Below are 20,840 nucleotides of genomic sequence, written 5' to 3'. Positions count from 1 at the left end.
CAGCATGATGCCAGAAGCTGCCCACCCTAAAAAGCCCCTGTGCTCCCCCAGGGCACACACCACCTCCTGTCAATGCAGGCTGCAGACAACCTGGCCGCGGGATCAGGCTTGTCCTGCAGCCACTCGCACCTGGAAGCAACACATTAAATGAGGGGCACATGGCACAAGGACCTGCCACGTGACGCCCAGTGGCGGCGTGTTACAGGGGCCAGCAGGGCAGACTCCACCAGCGCAGGATGATTCCCACTGGGGATATTCTCGCACACTGCTCCCTCTCTACGTCATCGGCAGGGAGCTGCCACCACGGAAAGAGGCCCCACATGGCTCCTTTCAGGCATCACCCTCCAAGAGCCCCCCCTCCGTCCACGAGTAGGGAGAGCAGAGTGAGCCGGAGGAGCTTTGCTCCTACCTTTGACTGTGCAGGAACAGTAAAGTGCTGTGGAACGCTGACGTCCGGCACTTTGCAGTTGATGGCAAATGTCACCGGGACAGGCAGAGGGTTGTCCACCTTGACAGTGGAGGACACTCTCTGCCGAACGGCGGTGCTCATTTCAACAGTGCCGATGGGTCCCGAAGCCATCACCTTGAAAGTCACCATGTGGAACAAGTACTCTCCGGTTGTCTCGTTGAGGAAGGTCACCTGAATCAGACAGAAAGGGAAGTGCTGCTCATTCCACACAGGAAAACAGACCCGGAAGAGCCCACCGAGCTCAGCGCCCTGCTTCCAGGAATGGCTATGAGCACCCAGCGAGGAGGAGTGCAAGACCAGAGAAAGCACCTGTGGTATTTCATAGGACCCGTGCACGTGGAGGTATGAAAACGGGCGTGTAGCTTCTCAGTGAGCCAACAGCTCCTTGAAGGGCCCTGCAGACCAGTGTCCTCACTCACCTTTGCCCTGTAGACTCCTTCTTTGTAGGAGAAGAAGGTGAGCTGGTAGTCCTTCTTCGCAGAGCTCGGCACGTCGATGTATGAACACCCCTGCAGCACGGAACTGCTTTCCAGGTTCTCTGGTTTGAGCATGTCAATAACCACCAGGAACCTGCGGGTGAGAAGGACGCAGTGAAGGTCAACAGGAAGGACTCCCATAGGATACCCATCGTGCGGGGGTACAATACAGTCCCTCTCATCCTCAGTGCCTCGGGCACAGGGCGCCAGCTCTCAACCCCCTTGGAGGAAAGCCCTCCAGGATGGCTCTGCACAGGCAGAACGTGGGTATGGCCAGACACAGCCAAGGAGAGGGAAAAGCTTTCAGGAGGGAGCTTCCAGGCACTGGAAGCTTCCTTCCTTGTGCTGCTGCAGGGATTGCTCATGAGGCCAGACTCCCTGGGCTGGACTCACCTCTGTGGTCTCTGCAGCCAGTTGGACACAGGGATGAGCTCCGTGTGGGAATTCCTGCACGGAACCTGCCGGGAAATGGCCCCTGAGCACCTGGGGGCTTCAGCAGTTCCTTCCAGCTGGTAGCGTAAGCCTGTCCCGTCCGGCAGGGGGAAGAAGATGGAGCCCTACAGACAACGAATAGGACAAGTCGGCTCTGGAGCACCCCTGGACAGTCCCACGCCTGAGGCTCTCACTGAGGCAGCTTTCAGCACGTCCAGCTGGCAGAGCTGTGACTGCAGCCCTGTCCCGCGCAGGAGGAGACAGACGCCAGCGTCGCACCTGCTCTGAGCTGCTTGTGAGCGGGTGCGTGGCCCACAGGACACGGCACAGCTACAGGACACAGAGGCATCATCTCTGGGCAAAGCAAGGAAACACGGGCCCTGCAGCAGAGCTGCTCTGCACATCCCAACACTCCCTTACTGGCCCCACTCACCTGGGCATGTCCCTGCCAGCCTGTGCTCACGCAGGGACAGCCGTGGGCAGGGGGTGGCCGTCCCTGATGAGCTCCATTGCCTCAGTCCTGCTGGCCTTAGCCCCAACAGCGCTGACCAGAGAGCAGCCTGTAAGCTGGCACAACAGGGGCCCCCAGACATGGGCCATGGAAAGCTCATATCCATGCTCATTCTGGGTGCCCGTGCATCCCAGACACCTGCCTCTGCCTCCACAGCAGCTGAAAGCTGCAAGACTCCTCACGCAGGCTGTACGTTAAAGAGATGCTGAGCACGTGCGACCCTAAGGGCACAGATCTGCTGAGCACCCTGGAGACTTGAGGCCAGAAATCTCTGACCTGGCCCACTGTAAGGCCAGCTGGAGCGTGACAAGGAGCGGGACAAGGACCCGGCAGCTCCAGCACCACAGAGCCCTTCTGAACTGACCCCTTGGATTTAGGAGCTTGTTGCTGGCCTGGCACAGAAAACATTGCAGAGGGGCCAGTCACCCCCATGTGCCCAGCCTGAGACCTGCAGGAAGGGCTCCTCCCAAAGCTCCTGCATGACCCTCAAGAGATCTCTCTCGTTTCCCACCTGCCTGCTCACGGCCAGGACGGCACTGACAAACTGCAGGGCAGCTTTGCCCTTCTTGCTCCCTGCAAGCTGCAGAAGGACACCAGCCAGGTGCTGCTGGCAGAAGTGGTTGTGCCCGGGGCTTGGAGAGCCTGTGCAGCCCGTGCGCTGAGCATGGGGGTCTCTGAGCCCCCTGGGCTGCCACAAGCAGCGACCCAGAGCTACGCAGAACAAACTTCATTTCTTGGCCTGCAGAAAGCCTGGCTTTTTACGTTAGCTGCTCCAACACGTTTGGTGCTCAGTCCCGACTTCCCATCTGCCCTTTGCCCGTGCCTGGCCCCCAGCCACCACAAAACCCAGCTTCCAACAGAGAGCACAGGACACCTTCAGCTTGGACAGGACCTCCAAAGGTCATCTCGGCCAACCTCCTGCCCAAAGGAGAGTGACCTACGAGGGTCATGCCACGAGGGTCAGCACGCTGGCACAGCTCACCTACCTGATGCTTCTTGTTCCCACAGCTCATGGTTAGGGGTCTGTAGGTGACCTGGTAGGCCTTTTCTTTTTGCCTGGCCTCCAGATGGATAAATTCAGGCCCTTTCCAGTATTTCCCCTCAACAATGGGCTGCAGGGTCCAGGCCTCGCTGCTCGGGTTCGACAGGAGGATGGTCTGGCTCTGCTTCTCACGCACATTGCAGCTGAAAGTCAGGGTCTGCAACAGAGGAGCACAGAGGCTGCGGGGTCGTACCCACAATCCTTGCCACTCTTCTCACGCTGGCTCTACACCAGGACCTGGAGCACGGGGAGCAGCTTTTCCTTGTCACATGCAAAAATTACACTTTGGCCACAGCTTTTGGAGTAAATCAAGCTGGTTGTTCTTGAAGAAGGGAGCAGAACAAGCCTTTCGCATGCTGGGTGAAAGGAAACTTCAGGGGAGTCCTGAAAGGAAACTGCTGTGCAAGGACAGATCTGCAGCCACACAGCCCTTTCCTTCATGGGCAGGATGAAGAGGAGCTCCATGCTCTCTTTGGGAGCAAGAGCCAACTGCTCCCAAGCTACCCCCTCCCAGGGGCTGGATGCAGATGCCTTGCCCCTTCCTACTGCTGAATGCCCTCCCCTGGCCCGGCACGGGGGAGAAGTGTGGCTGCGGGTGCAGTGCTGGGATACAGCGGGGTGGCTCTGTGGGGAGGGTCTCAGGAGAGCCCGGCAGGGTGCTCCCACGGCACGGGTGCTACAGTGCAGAGCCAGGACAACCGAGCTGCTCACTGGAGGAGCAACACCTCGAACAGGGGAGAAAGGCAATGACAGGGCTCAGGAACTCTGGCAGTCCTGCCCAGCACTTTCTCTCTGGGATACCCCGGCACAAGCGAGTCTGCGCTCGCAAGTGTCCTTCAGTTCCTGCCCTGGCAGAGATGTGGCGCAAATGCTGGGGTCCAGGGGCCCATCCTGTCCCTGCTGCGTTACCTCTCTGGTGCCAGGGGCCTCCACGCAGGATCCTGATAGCGTAAGGCGGAGCGCCTCGCTGCCCGGGATGAAGCACCGCAGCCCCTCGTACTGGACAGCCTGGCTCAGCTTCGAGGGGCGGAAGGTCACAACGAAGGGGACATCCACCCCTGGCCTGATGTAACCCTTCGTGGGGCTGATAGAAAAGTCCGGCTGGAAGCTCTCCACGTCCCACAAAAACCTTGCCAAGGAAAGCACAAGGACAGGAAAGAAGGATTAGCCACGGGGAGCTGTCAAGGCAGGGTAAGTCTCAGCGTGAGGCTCTCCGTCTCTGGTGGGCTTTCCCACCACATCTCAGGCCTGATGCTGAGCCACCTGGCAATAAGGCTTCAGGCTGGGCAGGACCCACTGCACCCATCTCTAAATGAGCTTTTGCTCGTACCCCCTTGCTAACTGCCAGGGCCTGACTGCACGGCCATGGCTGCACGACTCTCCAGCGGGATGGAGAAGCAGAGAGGAGCTATCTGGGCACACTACGGCTCCTCACAACCCTCATCCAAGCAATCAGCCCTCAGAGAGGCGGGGGGGTCCTGCTTTACCTGACTCCTGCGTCGCCCGCGTTCCGCATGACGACGCGCCGGCACGTGTAGCTCTGCCGTACCACGGCTCCAAAGCTGAGCTGGTCCTGGTCCAAGCTCACGAGGCTGCCCTGGCAGGAGCCCCGCACCGCAAAGAGGGAGCGCACCAGCCCGCGGCACTCCAGCAGCACTTCCCCGCTGAACGGCTGCATGCGGCGCTTCGGGGAGAAGGTCACCTCCACTTTGCAGGTGTCTCCTCTGGCCTTCAGCTTTAGCTCCTTGCTGGGCTTCAAGCACAGAACCTACCCGAAGAGATGAGTGGAGACTATTTCATCTGGCAAGCCAGCTGCGGAGCCTCCCTCACCAGACTCAGGGAAGAGGCTTCCAATTCCTCTTCTGTCCGCACCAACACTGACCCAGTCCCACTCATTCCCTCGTAGGCATTCCTAGGTAATACCAAAGGTGTTTTCTGCCATGTGTCCACCTGGTCACGGTGAGGTCACCTCTGCCTTCTAAAGCTTTCATGGAAGTTCCAACAGAGCTGTAACCCTCCCTCTTTCAAGATTCACCTCCCTCGCCTTTCCAGATCTAAAATATGTGGCTGCATCCTGACCTATGCGTCTAAAACAGGTTAGAGGAATTGTGCTGCCTTCTCACTTGTGGCTCTCGGGGAGTCCTGGCACCCAGCTCAGCTGAAGCATTCACACTGCAAGCATCTGCTGGCAGAGCAGTGCCAGCAGGGAGGACGGGGCAGGCACAGGCAGCCAGGGCAGCCCACAGCTGTCATTAGCTACTACCTCCCACCCACAGCAGCTCATCGCTCCCTGCAGGCACGCTAAAGTGCTCTGCAGAGAAGGAATGGCACTTACCCCAGCTTCCTGCAACTCTGGCACGGTGGATGTGACTCTGAGCTTAAAGGCGAGAGGGCCTGCACTCTTGTTGGCTATGGTGACGATCTTCTTCACCGTCTGCCCAATGCAGATGTTTCCTAGCTTCACCACCTTTCCTGGTGGATGCACAACGTCAACCTGAGGCAGGAGGGATTGATATCAAGCCAAAGGAAAGAAGGAGAAGAGGTTTTCTGCCACTCTCGTGGCAGAAACACAAACCATGGTAGGCTGGGGAAGAGATGAGGAAATGAGAAAACCATGCTGGTTGCCACCTGCACTTTTAGCATTTAGATTTCATCTCACCTTCATTTCTATGCCCCTTCCTTGGGCCTCAACAGTCAGCTTCTCAGCCGGGGCACACGGAAGCAGCAACAAGCTGTTGTGGCTGTTGTCGTCTTTAGGTGTCCGTAGGAGCTGCGCACAGAGGGAAGAGAAACCACAGACAGCATGAGTTTCTGGACCTTCACCACGTGAACAGACTCCCCAGACGAGCCATCCCCTCCCATATTCTTTCCCCCCAGTGGCAGGGATTATCCAAGTCCCTCCACAGCCTGCCAGCAGAGCCGGCTAACCCTGGAATGCCACCGGGCTTTGCCCTGCGCGCTGCCCCCGTCTCCCTGGCACAAGCCTGGGAATGCTGGAGCGCTGGGAATCTCCAGGAGCGTGCACAGACCTTCCCCCTCACCTGCTCCTCAGCAAGGTGCTGCTGGTCACACTCCAGTGAGTAAACCCCACAGGGGTTCTTCACCACCACTGTCCCCTCTTCCCCATGGCTCTGTGGCAGCAGCGGTCCCAGCTCGAGCTCTGCGGGGCTCAACTCCAGCCGTGGCTCCAGACCACATCCCAAGACCGGCACCCGCAGGCGTTGGCTGCTCTGGCAAATCTGGATCTGCAGCTCGCCCCGGTAGCACTTCTGCAAAGAAGCAGCACAGAAAGCTCCTCCGTGAAGCCCCAGGTGACAGCGCCTCCAAGGCAACAATCGCCCCAGGGTCAGGGGTCTTCTCAGCACCTCTAAGCTGAACCCAAACCAGGCAGTTACTTAGAGCAGGGGCTACAGCATCTGCATGGCTCTGAGTAACTGCGGTGAGTCCTGCTGGGGAGTGTAACTGGTCAGTTGGCTACCAGATGGATCTAAAACAGCCTATCAGAGGTTTTCACCTAGTCGTGGGGGAGCGCAACGCACGTGAGAAAAGTCTGCTTTCTCAGACACAGTCCTGGCGCTGCAGCACCGGGCAAACATCAGCTGTGTGAAAGAGGCAGCTGAGCTCTCACTGGACAGAAATAAGGATCGTCTTCTCTGCTCAGTGCTTGGCTCTGGTCAAGGCCAGACACGAGACGCTGAAATCTCCATGAGCAACTGAAAGATCCCTGCGACTGTCCCCAGCCATGGAAGCACTTGGGTCCATCCTGTCACACGCTGCCAGTTTCCAAGTCACGGTGGCCACATGCAAACTGCCTTTGGGAATGCTCCACCATTTAAGCTGACTCCCAGACTGCGTGGGACCGTGCAGGGGAAACTGAGGAACGGTGGGCACAGGGCTGGCAGAAAGCTCCACGCGGAGGCAGAGCTCATTCCCCGCTCCCTGTGCTGGCCTCCCCTTACCACACTGCCCTGACAGTCCTCCTGGGGGTGACACCCACCAAACTCACCTCTTCCGTGGGTGAAAAACGGACTTGGACATGGCACTGCTGTCCTGGAGCGAGGGTTCCAGCTGAGGGCAGCACCTCAAAGCCACAGGGCGCGGGCCTCATCTCCTCCCGCAGCTTGTCACGCTCGCTCGCTGGCAGATGTTTGTCCACCTGCACACAGAAACCAGTCGCGTGAGGTCTCCTTGGTCTGCGAGGACAGACCCTCGGTTCCTGCAGTGCTCTGAGATGCTGGCACGGTGCAGGGAGCACCTTCATCCCACCCAGACGTGGCCACCCCTGCCTAGAACTGGAGGGCAAACATGTTGGCAGGGCAGGCAGATGGGGAGGCAGTGTCCTCGGAGGGGGAGGAATGGGTGAAGATGGCAGAGAAGTGAAGCGTCAGCTAGTGAGCAGGCCCAGGTGAACCAGCCTTGCTCTGTACCCTCAAAAGCTTCCTCAAGCGAGCTGCAGCCCAAGTGCTCAGGCAGCCAGAGGGGCGGGAAAGCCAAGAGAGGCAAAGAAAACCCAACCGAGAAGTTGTGTGTTACACGTTGTCTGTGCTTTACCTCCTTAACAGCCTCATTCATGCTCATGGACCATTTACAGGGGACCTGGGACGTGTTGTGGAGCTGGATGGTTTCTTCCTGCCACTGCCCACACTGGACAGAGGAGAACTCCAGCCTGTCCCTCGAGAGGCAGAGGGACGGCTCAGCCACAATGGCACGCAGGCGGACCTGGAACGTGGGGCCTCCTCTGACCTACAGAAGGACAGAGCATCCAGTTGAGAGCCCGGCTGACACTCGCTGCTGTGCCCAACCTGCTGCCTGCCCCACAAGCTGGCCTACCTTGATGGGCAGGAGCACATCCACCTTTCCCAGGGGCACGCTGGCACTTTGTGGGTCGAAGCACACTTCAAATGTCTTGGTCTCACAGCAGGGCAGGCGCTTCACAAGGTCCAGGCACACGCTGAAGCCTGAACACAGGAAAATCAAGCAGCTGAGATACACAAGCAACAGGAAATGGCTCAGAAGCACGGCAAGGCCACAGGGGTGTCCTGGCTGGCAGCTCTGTGAAAGACCCCTTTCCATCTCCAGAGAAGCTGCTCTGCTCCCCTTGTCACTGCCCAAAGCAAAAGGATTTTCACAGCCAGAATCCAGGGGTTGCAGGGTAAAAACGAACCACATTGGTTGAGGAGCTCCAGCAATTCCTTCAGCAGGCATCTCAGGGAAGGACGCATACACCTCTCCAAAGGACAATTTCCAACTAAGATACCAAATGCTGTGGTGTTCCCTGGACAGCGGCTTAGAAGAGACGCCTGACCACCCGTCACAGACAGCAGTCCCCGTGTGACGGAGCTGCAGCCTTACCCCAAGGCCTCTTTGCGAAGCCTGTTTCGATACGGCACAGGATCCCACAGGCCGTTCAATAAGGCTGAGCAGAAGTGCTCTGGCACTAGGAACTCTGAACAAAGCACTTCCGAACCACAGAGGGTCCATCTGGCTGCAACATAAACCCTCAGAGTGCACGAAGAAACTCCGATGGTGCTCACGGGAGCCAAGAGCAGAAGATGCTGAGAGGCGATCATGCTGATCAGCCCATCTGGCCCCTGCAATGACTTTTTAGGGCAGCCACAGGCAGACCAGGTCTCTGGGCACTGCTCGACAGAATTCAGGCTCTTGAACAGGGCACCGGCCAGAGGGGTACTAAGGAGGAAAAAGCTGCCCAAGGAAGTACTCAAATCTCCCCATGCCCAATGGCTCCAGCTGATGTGGCAGAGACAGCCCCTTCAAGCCCCCGTGAAGCCTCTTTACCACTGGTTACCTGTGTTATACAGGACATATCCATCGGCCTTGAAAGATGCAGGGAAGTGCCCGGTGTTGGTGAGCTTCACCATGTGTGTGTGGATGTCACCGGGAACGACATAGCCAAGGTCCAGGACGTATTCGGGCAGCTCAGCTCTGAAAGGAGGAGGAAGGACACTCTGTAAAGCCCAGCATGGCGTGGGGTGGAGAAGCAAATGGAGTGGATAATTCTGTATCCACTGCTGTGAAAACTCAAGCCAAGCCCAGGAAACCCAAGGCCTGACCTGAGCACCCAGTAATAAGACTTGGCTAAGTCATGGGGAGTGCAGGGCCTAGGATTTATCAGCCACCAACGGGATCTTCGAGTCAGTTTAAAGCGGGTACTGGACACAGTTCCTATGCTGTGAAAAGCCATTGCAGAGAAGTCCACTGCGTCTCCACGGGTCTCAATGAAACTGCTAAGCTGGTGTCCGGCCCAAGCCTGAAACTGCTTCAGGACCTTCTCACAGGATTTCCTTGCAGAGGATACCTCCACTGCTCTGCAGCCAGATCAGTCCCCAAAGCAGCGCTTGAGAGTATCGCGTGCAGTAACCAACACTACAAGATTGCTGTGAAGGTCTTTTTGCAGGCAATCCCACTTGGAAAAGCACATAAGGGATCTGGACCATTCCCTGCTCTTCCTGCTTAGTGGGGTCTGCTTCTCGGCACAAAGACGCCGGCTTGGAGATGCCCCTTTCACAGCTGGTCAGCAGGGGTGGTGCCTGTGCTGTCTGCAAGGGCTTGCTGGTCTGCACCCCCTCAGCTCTGAGAACAGAACCCAGCAACTGTGGGGAGTGGAGCACCTCCAGAGCTCAGGGTAGCACTGTGCAAGTGAGGACACCGAGCTGCCCACAGGGAGCACGGCGTAGCTCTCAGCATCAGGCCCTTTCTGAAGTCTTCAGCTATTCCCAACTCTGAGACACAAGGAGCTCTCAGGGGCAGGGCTGCACTGCTGGCTGTTACCCTCGCGGCCCCTGGAGACAGGCTACAGGAGTCCCTACTAACTTGAGAAGCCTCCGATGTACACGCTGGTGAAAGGCAGTGTCCTCCGGGGGACGGGAGGCGAGAGCTTTCTGCTGCTCCAGGGCATGTTCCTCAATCAGCATCTCCTCCATCTGCATCTGCAGCTGAGCATCCCACTGAGGAAAGGAAAGACAGGGGCTGGTTAGCCAAGGTCCTTCCCAAGGCACAAGCTTGTCTCGGGTGGAGGATCCCACCCTGCTCTTGTTGAGAGGGGCGACGGAGTCATTCTGTCTCACTGATCGGTGTCTGTGACACTTCCTGCTCTTTCAGGCAGGATCATATCCCCACAGAAATGAACTCCAGTGTCTCTGCCTGCCCAGTTATCAAAGCTGATCTGGACAGACACACAAACAAGCCAGAAACCTTCCAAAGCTCCAAGTATGTCCCTGCCTCCAGTCAGTGCCAAAGCAGCCTGGACAAAAGCTCTCCTGGAAAGGGGACCATGAGAGAGCTGGAGCCTCCTGAAGATACAGAACACAGCACAGCCTCAGGCTGCATTCAGGCTGCTTCTTTACGCTCTGTAAACCTGGCAGGGCTTGGCCGGTGAGCAACAAACCCCCCAGCACCGCCCTGTGTGTCCTTCAGAGCACCAGAAACCCAACTGCCCGAGCACAGCTTTCAGCATCTCCCTGGGGTAGTCAGGAGCTGGCGCATGGACGAGGGACAACTCCCAGAGGTGGGCAGCCCAAGGGGCACGCTGAGCTGACACACTCCGTGGCCAGGGGTGTGCAGGGAGGTGCCCAGTGCCGGCAGGGCCCTGGGCAGCTGCCGTGGGGCGCAGGGGCTCCAGGGTCTCGCAGGAGGGTGGCACGTGCGGGACAGGGCAGCAGCTCTACTCACCACGGTGCCCGAGTCGTCCACGCGGGGCTCGGCTGCCACAGCCTCCCCCAGAGCAAAGGCCTCTTCTCTCTGGCTGCCTTTGTCCAGCTTTTCTTTGGCCTTTAGGAGGATCTTCTCATATTTGGCGTTGCCTGAAAGCACAGAACACCACCCATAGCAGTGGGGCAGCACAAATCCCATGGAAGACAGGAAGCCCCATTCCCCCGACACCCAGACACAAACTGCTCCAGCAATGTAGGGAAAGGAGATCCTGCTGCTTCTCACCCCCACCCGTCTTTCTCGCCACACAGGAGCATCTCAGCCCCACAGCGTGATGCAAACCCAACCCCTGTCAAAATCCCTGCCAGCCTCTATTACAGCTTTCCCAAGCTTTTCTGCCCAGCCATCATCTTCCCAGACCTCTTGGCAAGCTGTGCACGATGGTTCCTGCGGCAAAGCCCACATGGGCTCGTCTGCCAGAGGCTAAAGAAGCAACCAGAGGGCTGACCTTGTCTGACAGCCCTGAAACCTCCAGGCCTGCTGGAGGTGCCTGTGAGCTGCCCTGTGGGCATATGGCATGGGGGAAAGCCGAGCAGACAGGCAGTGCTCACCTTTGATGTTCCTGGGCAGGTCCAAGTGGATCCTGGGAAAGGTCCCCTCTCCTTTCAGGGAGATTTTTTCTGGCTCCAGGTGACCCAGTTGGATCTGGAAAGCCCTGCAGAAGACTCCAGGCACTCCTGGCAGGTAATACACTTTCAGCACTTGCTGCTTGCCAGGTTCAACGTAACCCTGCAGGGCACACAAGAGGGAGGGACGCAGTGTACCAAAGAGGATTCAGTGGAGGTGTGGCTCACATGACAGACGCGCTGAGAACACAAGACAGGTTCTCATACATAAGGAAACATCAGACATCACCACCTCCAGCTTTCCTGTATCCAATCGCCTGAGTCTCACAGCTCTTCTGCTCACAGGGTTTACCCTCTGCTAGCCAGAGCCAGGCACAACAAACCAAAGCTCTTTCACCAGCTGCTCTGGAAGAACGGAGAAGGGCCTCTGCTTCCAGCAGGGCCAGCAGCTCCTGGCAGCAGCTTGCAGGAGAGGACATCAGCATGTCACCCCTCAGACGGACAGGCACTGAGGAAGGTGGAAGCCACTTGGCCCTTTGGCTTCCTCTTCCCATTGCAAAAGGGCACCAAGACAGGAACACTGCTCCAGCTCTAAGACACCCAGGCAGGATGACAAGCTGCGATGGAGTGATGCTCCAGTGATGGCACAACCAGAGAGCTCATCACTCAGCTCCAAAGAGCTCCCGGAGCACTCGTGCCTCCCACTGGTGCTTGCTGTAGGACAGCAGAGCCAGCGGCGCCCAAGGACAATCAGGGGCTCCGTTAGGATTCTGCTCGATGGACCTCCTCTGCCCCTGCAACAGTCGCTCACAGCCCTGTCTCTCCTGGCTGGTTTTGGACAGGGCTTGTGTGTTCATTCCCCCTGTTTTCCCCCAAAGCGCTCTCCTGGGCAGCCTGACACAGGCCGGGTGAAGCCCTTGTGCTACTCACCCTGCTGGGCACGACCAGGGGCACGCCAGGCAGAGGGCTGGCTGCAGTGCCTGTGCCGGGGCTCAGCACCGCAAAGGCAAATCCCAGCTTCCCGCTGTTTTGCAGGGTCAGCGCTGCTTCCGTGACTTTGTTAAACACCTGAGCAGAGGACAGAAGAGCAGGAAGTTACAGGCACATGTCTGCTGCCAAGAATTTCATTCCTCTTCCATTGGGTTGAAAGCAAAGGAACACAGCCCAGAAGCAGGGAGCGCACAGGAGAGATGGGCACTGGGCTCTCTGGGTTAGTCTGGGCAGCCCGCGGCCACAGGGTACCCCTGGGCCCTACACAGGAACAGCTATTTGTGGCAGAGGTGCAATAGCAACCATGGAAAGATCAGTAATAAAGCAAGTAGGGGACACAAGCTCTCTGCACTTGAAGGTGTCACCCAACTGCGAGCTGAAACACAGGAGGAGGCATTGGGGCACTTCAGGAGAAAAGGCACCTGCACACAAGTATTTGTGGGCACAACACAAGCCAAAAGGGAGGGAGAGAGGGCAACGCACACAGGGCCAACAGCTGGAAACAGCTGTGGGGGTTGTAACCGGAAAGAAGTACAGTGAGGGTTATTCGGGGACATTCTATCCGGCTACGGTGACTGGAAGCCCAGGTCAGCTGCCTCCTTGGTTGATGAATCAGGAGCATTAAAAGAGAGCACCTCATTTGGGCTTTAGGAGCAGATCAGCGGATGGATGTCTCAGGGACACATCCCTCTGCAGATCACCACTGGGATCCTGCCTGCCCCAGGAGGCAGCGTTAGTTAGAGGAGGGATTCCCAGCTTTGGGCTGGGCTGGGGTGGAGATGGCCATTAAATGCCAGCTTGGAGGTATCCCCCAAACGCTGGACTTCCAAGCCACAGAGCCAGCGAAGCAGCTGGGAAGGGGGGAGAGCCCTGGACCCGGGTGGGCAGCAGCCCACCGGTCATTCCTGGAGGCAAGTAGCACTGACAAGAGCAGCGTGCGGTACCTGCAGCCCGCAGTCGATCTCGGTGGTGTCCAGGAGGTAGCTGATGCGCGAGGCCTCCCCACGCAGAGCCACCTCGTAGCTCGGGCCTCCCTCCACCCTGCACAGCGCCATGACCTGGCTGACGGTGTTGGCGTGGCCGAAGAAGGAGAAGCAGACGCGCTGGCTCTGGCCCGGCTGCAGCTCACCGTGCAGCGGCAGGATATCGAAAACCTGCAGGCAGGGAGGAGAGATCCACACGTGGAGCACGGGACTGATGCAGGAGAGCAGCCTCAGCTTGGGACAAAGGACAGACGTGGCTGCAGGGGCCTCTTCCTCAAACACAGGCAACATCCTCCTCATCTCACACTGCAGCCGTTCCACTCACCAACGGAGAGACCATGGGGAAAACCTTCTCCCACAGTCCCAATTAATGCAGTAGCTAATACACTACATTCATTTGTGGTGTCTCCTGGCAGCAGGAAATTCTCTCTGCTGCAGAACTTGCCTTCAAAAACACCTTTTCCTGCCCTCAGAAGAACACGAGACTGGGAGCTGAGAGCCTGTGGAGCCGGGGGCAGGATCCAGCACAGCTCCTCGCACTCCTCATGCTTTTCCCTGTCTCTGATTCACATCCTGCTCTCTCCAGATGCTGCAGCAACTGCTGCCGCAGCAAATGCTGCTGCAGGAATTTCTTACCCACCACTAGATGAGGACCAAGATGGATAAAATCCTCCATAGCTGCCGCACAAGGAATGTTCTTGACCAGCCCTATAACACCTCCCATGTGGCCTCTCCAATGACCAGTGATGCGCTTGTTATGACATGAGGCCACTCTGGAAGCAGCACCCAGGACACCAGTGGGAGTGGGAGTACGTAACTGCTTGCTACACTGGAAATGTGGAAGTGAGACAGATTCCCACTTACCTCCTCCACACCCAAGGCGAGGGGCTCTGTCTCCATGAACCTGGAAAAAGAACAGACCTTTGCTCAGGGACCTTGCAGTGGGAGGGAGGGAAGTCTGCACAGCAGCTCCTCGGCAGGATGGGACCCCTGCGGGGGCATCAGTGCTGTGAGCTCAGCAATGAGCTCCAAAACTGGGATGGAGCAGGTCAACGCCTGGTAATGACACTGCTATAGCAGGCAGCTGGCAACTGCTTGCCTCCAGATCTGCTATCTCCTGCTGCGTGATTCTGAAGATCCATTCCGTCACTGGAGAAAACACCTTGGTGCAAAGGCTTAGCTCAGCTTTGAGCTCTCAGAGGTCCAAGGGCTGAGGCTTAGGGTTAGTCTGTCTCTAACCACGTGGGTCTACAACAAGAGTAACCACGAGAGATTCGTGCCTCAGAAGTCAGAGAAAGGGCACACGTTGGTCTACACTGCCTATGTCCAGCCACACAGCAACAGTTGGATTGTGTTGCTCATATCCCAAGGGTTGGAAGGGACCTAAAAAGATCATCTAGTCCAACCCCCCTGCAAGAGCAGGGTAACCTACAGTACATCACACAGGAACTTGTCCAGGCGGGCCTTGAATATCTCCAGTGTAGGAGACTCCACAACCCCCCTGGGCAACCTGTTCCAGTGCTCTGTCACTCTTACAGTAAAGAAGTTCTTCCTGACGTTAACGTGGAACTTCCTATGTTCCAGTTTACACCCATTGCCCCTTGTCCTATCACTGGATATCACTGAAAAAAGCCTAGCTCCATCATCCTGACACCTACCCTTTACATATTTGTAAACATTGATGAGGTCACCCCTCAGTCTCCTCTTTTGCAAGCTAAAGAGACCCAGCTCCCTCAGCCTCTCCTCATAAGGGAGATGTTCCACTCCCTTAATCATCTTTGTGGCTCTGCGCTGGACTCCTTCAAGCAATTCCCTGTCCTTCTTGAACAGAGGGGCCCAGAACTGGACGCAATATTCCAGATGCGGCCTCACCAAGGCTGAGTAGAGGGGGAGGAGAACGTCTCTTGACCTACTAACCACTCCCTTTCTAATGCACCCTAAGATGCCATTTGCCTTCTTGGCCACAAGAGCACATTGCTGGCTCATGGTCATCCTCCTATCCACCAGGACCCCCAGGTCCCTTTCCCGTTCACTACTTTCCAGCAGGTCAACCCCCAACCTGTACTGGTACATGGGGTTGTTCTTCCCCAGATGCAAGACTCTACACTCGCCCTTGTTAAATTTCATCAAGTTTCTCCCCGCCCAACTCTCCAGCCTGTCCAGGTCTCGCTGAATGGCAGCACATATGATCACTCTGCCCCAGGTAGCAGCAATGACCAAAGAGCAAGGAGGAAAGAACGGGCTGGACAATTAGAAAGAAAAAAATGTAAACACACAAAGTCTTGTTGAGGCAGAGAAACAGCATTTTTCTCTCCTGACCAAAATAAACGTGCGCGACTGATCCTGGGAGTCTCTGATGACCAGCTCCAGCAAGGTCCCAGGTAGGGAAAGTTCCAGTCTTTGATCTCCCCTTCATGAGACCTGATGCTTGATTCCCTCCATGTCAGACTGAGTTAGAGCTGATGATTTAGAATACCAACAGTGCTTAGTGTGGACCAGAAATAACATCTGACACGCTGCCCTTCTGCAGGCTCCTAATGAACACTTTGAGTGTTTGGTGGTAACACCTTGGAGACCATCTTCATTTCCAGCTCTGGCACACAGCATCCCATGGTGTCTGCTGAGCGCCCCGGAGTGCCCCAGTGCCCTGGTGGTCTCCCCCAAGCCCTCCTAATAGCCACAGCTCATCTCCAGTTCCCAAGAGGTCACCTCCTCCGAGTCAGATCCCAATTCCCTTCACACAGCTGCTTCTTGATCGTTTCCCTTGTTTGTAATAACAGCGCTTCAGTGCCACGTGGTGAACTTTGCTGCGTTTCCTAGGGCATTACGGAAAACCATTTGCTACCGTCCTTCAAACTGCCCAGAGCAGACTTTTGTGCTATGCAGAGAAGCCGCAGCAGAAGGAACACTAGGAATGTGCTTCTAGATGTGCTTCAGCACCACTACAAGTTTGCTCTTGGCCTTGGAAACCATAGACCACCACTGCATGGTCCTCCTTCCCAGGGATGTCCATACAAGGGCTCCCTCCAGCATCTACAGCTGGACCTAAAGTCACAGCAGAACCTGCCATTCCTCACTAAAACTCTACATAGCTCTCCTGTGAATGTGACGTGCAGTTCAAGAGATGAACACGCACTTCAAGGGGCTGTTTGCCTCAGGCCACGAAGATCTGAGAAAGCAGCTTTCTACATCAGCCCTCCTGCCCCCAGGAACCCATACAGGCCTACAGCAAAGCAGAGCAAGGGACTGCGACAGCAGTGTGTCACTCTGATGGCAGTGCCTGGGTAGGATCTTAGTACAAAATGACAACAGATGGGCTTAGCAGGGAAGGACACCTTCTACATCCGCTTCTCCAAGTGCCGAAGCATGGCTTTGCAGCTGCAGAGATAAAGCAGGACTCCAGCTTATGGCTATGTGAAAAGGGTCAGTAGTGTCCTACAGTCCCAGCCTGGCTGGAGAATGCTGTCTCCTTCCCAGCATCAAGCCGGTGGAGATCACCTGTTCCCTGAGCACCTTGGCTGAGCACAACTCAGAGGTGTGATTTCCTCAAGGGAAGGTTGAAAACAATTTGGCAGATCAGGCAAATGGCCTCGGGCTTTGCAAACCACAAACAGGACATCAGGAAGAAGAGCTTCCAGGAGAGGGAGAGGTGCGCATACCTCACTGGGTTCACCTGGCTGTCCTTCAGGAATGCCCAGTGGTACTGGACAACCAGTGGGCTGCAGTTGGTCATCTCCATGTAACGCACATCCTTGGTGTCATTCAAGATGCAGCCAAAGTCCACGGCCGTGGTCTGGATCTGGAGATTCGGGAAGTAGACTTCTCCCCGGACGGTGACCTGCTCTTCGTGAGGATGCTCCAGGAACTTGATCTTCAGAGCCTTCTCCGCTGCCCGGATAAGCAAATCCTCCTCATAAGCAGGGTTAAATCCGATGCAGAGTTGAAGTTCCTCCCCTGTCCTCAGCTTCATGGGCTGCAAGGAGATGAAGAGAAAATGTTCAATGTGTGACCCCAACACGGGCTTCTGGCTTCATCCTTCATTTTCTTCACGCTGTCTGACCAAGCACCGCACTTTTTTCTGAAGCTGCCTGAGGCTCACGGTTCTGTGCTCTGCACCAATACAAGAGGAAATCCACGTTGGTCTCCTGAATTCTGGAGCCGCAGAAGCCACCTGCTAAACACAACCAAAGCAGCACCCTGGCACCCAGGCCTTCGCCCTCTGGAGGAACTCCTTTAGCCTGCAGCACAGCGGTGGCTGCACCTCTGACAACACGTGCACTGCAGAGCCCATGCCCAGCACCTTCCGCACACACCAGGGCAGGAGCCAGACAGCAGCTGGAGAAGCCTACCTCAGCCTTCCCAAAGGCAGGGCTGCCCTCAAAGACAGCAAGCTGTTCCCCAGCTTATCTGAGGATGGCTGCTGGAGAGCTGGCATGCCTTCCAGCAGACACCTTTCCTACAGCTTGCCCACAGCTGGGTGCCTGCTCCCTCCTCCCCCTGTCTTCAAGCCAGGAGGTCTCTTCCCGATTCAGATGGCATTCTGTTTCCTTCAGCAGCTCGTTTCACATCTGATTTAGCTTGGGCCACTTTACTGCAGACTCTACAGAACACACTTCCATCGTGGAGGACCTCCCAACAGAGACACACCACCACGTTCATCCCTCTTCAAAGCCCAGCAGCAAGAAAGTCCGGGGCTGCTCACCTGAGCATCTGCAGGGAGAGGCTGCTGGTCCGCAGTGCAGATGGAGAAGGGCTGATCTAAGGCAAGGACCACGCTGAGGGGCAGGGAGCACATGTTCTTTACAGAGAGAGGCTTGTACATCACAGCCAGGACATCACCGGGGTGCTACAGAAACAGGAGACAAGAAAAAATGACCTTGAAGTGGCCATGGACCTCCTCCCCTTCAGACGCATTTCAAATTTTCCAACCCCAAAAGTGCATCCATCTCTATTTACTCTTTTGATTGGTTTCTACCCCTCTGCAAAGTTTGTCCTCCAACTCTAGCAGACGCTTTCGCGTTTAGAACCCACAGCCTTCCCCAGGGGACAGGGAAACAGTCTCGCATACAGATGAGGGAGCAGCCCCCCAGAGGAGGCAGCTGCTTCAGCAAGATCCAAAACAGAAAGTGAACCCACTCTGGCTCCAGTTGTGTGTCCTCTCCTGCCCAGAGAGCACACACAGGCACAAGGCACAAGGCCATTTCCACTCCCATACAGTAGTTTCTTACCACCCTATCAGCTCTGCCAGGCCCGCAAGGCAGTGATGCTGCTCAGAGGAGGCAAGCAAGCAGGATATGGCCTGCAGCGGACAGCCTGCAGCAGCCCGAGGTCAGCTTTGAACATTCACGGGCACATGCAGACAGCTCCAAACCTCAACAGTCTGGCCGCAACCTGCTGCCCCTGCTCCACTGACAAGATGTTGCAGCCTCAAAGCTAAGCTCAGCCTAAGCCTTTTCCTCCTGTCCATGCATTGCTCCGCGCTTCCTGCATGGTTTATCTAAACTAGACAGTCTTTGGGAAACTAATTGTGGATGCATTGGCATCCAACTCCTGCAGTGTCGCAGCACGCAACACATGGGAGCATGTGGCATCAAGCAGACCACAGGCAGACATCAGGGGGAGCTGAAAAGCTTCTGATTAGATGTGAACCGCCTGCTCACAGGATTTGTGCTTCTCTGGAAGCCTGGGAAGTGGAGGAGAGACCTGAAACCGCAGAAACTAAATCATGAGCTATCTGCTCTTTTTCAGACACCTCACGCGACGGGGAAAGGTGATGCAGGAGTCGGGATCCAGACACTAAAGGGCACACACGTTGCACTGGTGCTCTCATCGCTGCAGCTGAAGGGCACTCGTGGGTCCTTTGAAGAAGGTGAGGCTTGGGAAAGGCAAAGAGGCAGCACCCATACCGACGGCAGGGAAGGCAAAGAGGCGCAAGAGATGCCAGTTTTTCCTCATCAGCTTGAGGAGTTGACAGGAATCTCAGCTTTTCTCAGCTTCCCTACACGATCGCTGCTCGGACATCACCACACCTTGGAAGATCCTCAAAACCCTGACTACAGACACTGGCGTCTCTCTAGAGGGGGGCATGCTCCCCCTCGCCAGAGCAGCTGTAATCTCAGTTCTACCTGGCTCAACTTAGAGAACAGCCTCATCTCTAGCAGCATCCTCACTCCTCTCACCACCACCTCAGGGAGGGTGAGGAGGGATCTGCTCTCCACCTGCAGCCCCAGCACAGCAAGTGGCTCTTCCAAAGCCCACGCTGCTCTCACGGGTCCCACACCTCAGCCCGTGCCCTTGGCTCAGCAGCTCAATTCTGTCTGAACCTCGAGAAGGGCAGAATAGAGCTGCGGAGACTGTCCCCAGCCCCACAGGGGTGAAATAATGATCTCAGCATTCATGACAAAAGCTGGGCCTGGCTCAAGTCAACAGCCAAAGCTCTGTGGACTTGGAGAACTTCCTCCTTAGGACACGGGCACACCCCAGCCACACCAGTCAGTGCCAGGATGCAATGCAGAGACTCACCTTCTCCACCCGGAAAGTGATTTCTCTGCTGGATATTTGCAGAGCAGGAGCAATGAACTCGCACGTGACGTCCACCTGCACGATCAGATTCTTCACTCCCTCCTTGCCCACGATGGCGTGACACAGCAGCTTCTCCTTCACCACCTGCATGCGAGCCACACGGCCCCCAGCGGGTGTTATCAGGGTGTCCACAAAACACACTGCATCTTTGAGCCGCCCACCCACACGCCCCATTACTGCATGAAGTTACAGCCATTGGTCTCCTCAGGAGCCCTCTCTTCTTTATAAGCTGCATCCTCTTTGTTCTGCACTCACGCGTCCCTCGTGTTACAACCCAACCACCACAAAAGGCCCTCAGGAGTCTTGTGCTGCCTACAGCTGTCAGAACAATCCCTGCCCAAACGGTTATTGCTTTGCTTTGTCCCACTGCCAAACAAAATGCTTACCGAAAACTGTAGGAACTCATTAAAAAAAAACAAACCAGACTGTATGAAGGGAAACAGGGGATAGAAGGATCAATGCCAGCAAATCCTCCCTTGCAAGTTTAGTGGAAAGGATCCCTGGGAAAACCCCAAACAGACAGCCTGCCTTCCTAGGATGTACTGTGTCCCCCTAGACCTGCCTGTCAAACAAACCTCCCCAGGAAAGAGATGTCTTCAACCTGGCATGAAAACCCTCTACTTAAGCTGGATGCTCTTACATCCAAGACTTTTCCTGATTCCTCCTCATGGTTTCACTTCCCCACATTCCTCCCTTTTTTCCTCTCTCTTCCCTCTGATAGACCACCACAACCCAACTCCTCCTCAGAGCCTAGAGACGTCAGAATCACCTGTGCTGCACGTGCACCACAGGGTCTTGGGCTTCTAACCAGCCTCAAGAGTATGAAGTTCCCGAGACCTAGGGAAGGTGGAAGACTCCTTGTACCTGGCAGGGTACAAGGCCATGCTGGACAGAGCCTGGGGCGACAGTGCCTTCAGGCCATGTTTTGCTACCACCAAGTTGGCTTTATGGTAGCCATGGAACTCAAAAAGCCTCAGCAACTGATGGTGGCGAGCATGGAAAGCAACTGGTGCTGCCACGGTAACTTATGGCAGGAAACCAGGTTCTCAGAAGCACTTGCC

General features: G+C 56.3%; 1 protein-coding gene across 1 annotated transcript in view; it reads right to left on the bottom strand.

Moving 5' to 3' along the window:
• Window positions 1-102: 102 nt before the first annotated feature.
• Window positions 103-20,840, bottom strand: part of LOC136005880 (hydrocephalus-inducing protein homolog) — a gene marked incomplete at its 5' end in the record, with an annotated part of 46,419 nt that continues 25,681 nt past the window's right edge. The window contains 21 exons of the mRNA XM_065663772.1: window positions 103-129; window positions 410-640; window positions 889-1,039; window positions 1,339-1,502; window positions 2,875-3,072; window positions 3,867-4,059; window positions 4,418-4,632; window positions 6,035-6,199; window positions 6,937-7,086; window positions 7,482-7,673; window positions 7,761-7,888; window positions 8,737-8,873; window positions 9,720-9,895; window positions 10,620-10,750; window positions 11,210-11,387; window positions 12,155-12,292; window positions 13,159-13,368; window positions 14,062-14,101; window positions 16,857-17,170; window positions 17,900-18,043; window positions 19,720-19,863. Of these exons, the coding sequence (XP_065519844.1) occupies window positions 103-129; window positions 410-640; window positions 889-1,039; window positions 1,339-1,502; window positions 2,875-3,072; window positions 3,867-4,059; window positions 4,418-4,632; window positions 6,035-6,199; window positions 6,937-7,086; window positions 7,482-7,673; window positions 7,761-7,888; window positions 8,737-8,873; window positions 9,720-9,895; window positions 10,620-10,750; window positions 11,210-11,387; window positions 12,155-12,292; window positions 13,159-13,368; window positions 14,062-14,101; window positions 16,857-17,170; window positions 17,900-18,043; window positions 19,720-19,863 (3,426 nt within the window). The remainder of the gene's footprint in view (window positions 130-409; window positions 641-888; window positions 1,040-1,338; window positions 1,503-2,874; window positions 3,073-3,866; window positions 4,060-4,417; window positions 4,633-6,034; window positions 6,200-6,936; window positions 7,087-7,481; window positions 7,674-7,760; window positions 7,889-8,736; window positions 8,874-9,719; window positions 9,896-10,619; window positions 10,751-11,209; window positions 11,388-12,154; window positions 12,293-13,158; window positions 13,369-14,061; window positions 14,102-16,856; window positions 17,171-17,899; window positions 18,044-19,719; window positions 19,864-20,840) is intronic.

The sequence above is a fragment of the Lathamus discolor genome, chromosome Z (genome assembly GCF_037157495.1).
Source record: "Lathamus discolor isolate bLatDis1 chromosome Z, bLatDis1.hap1, whole genome shotgun sequence".
In the NCBI taxonomy this organism is placed as follows: domain Eukaryota; kingdom Metazoa; phylum Chordata; class Aves; order Psittaciformes; family Psittacidae; genus Lathamus; species Lathamus discolor.
The sequence above is the reverse complement of the archived record's forward strand: the minus strand, read 5'-3'. Positions and strand labels throughout refer to the sequence as shown.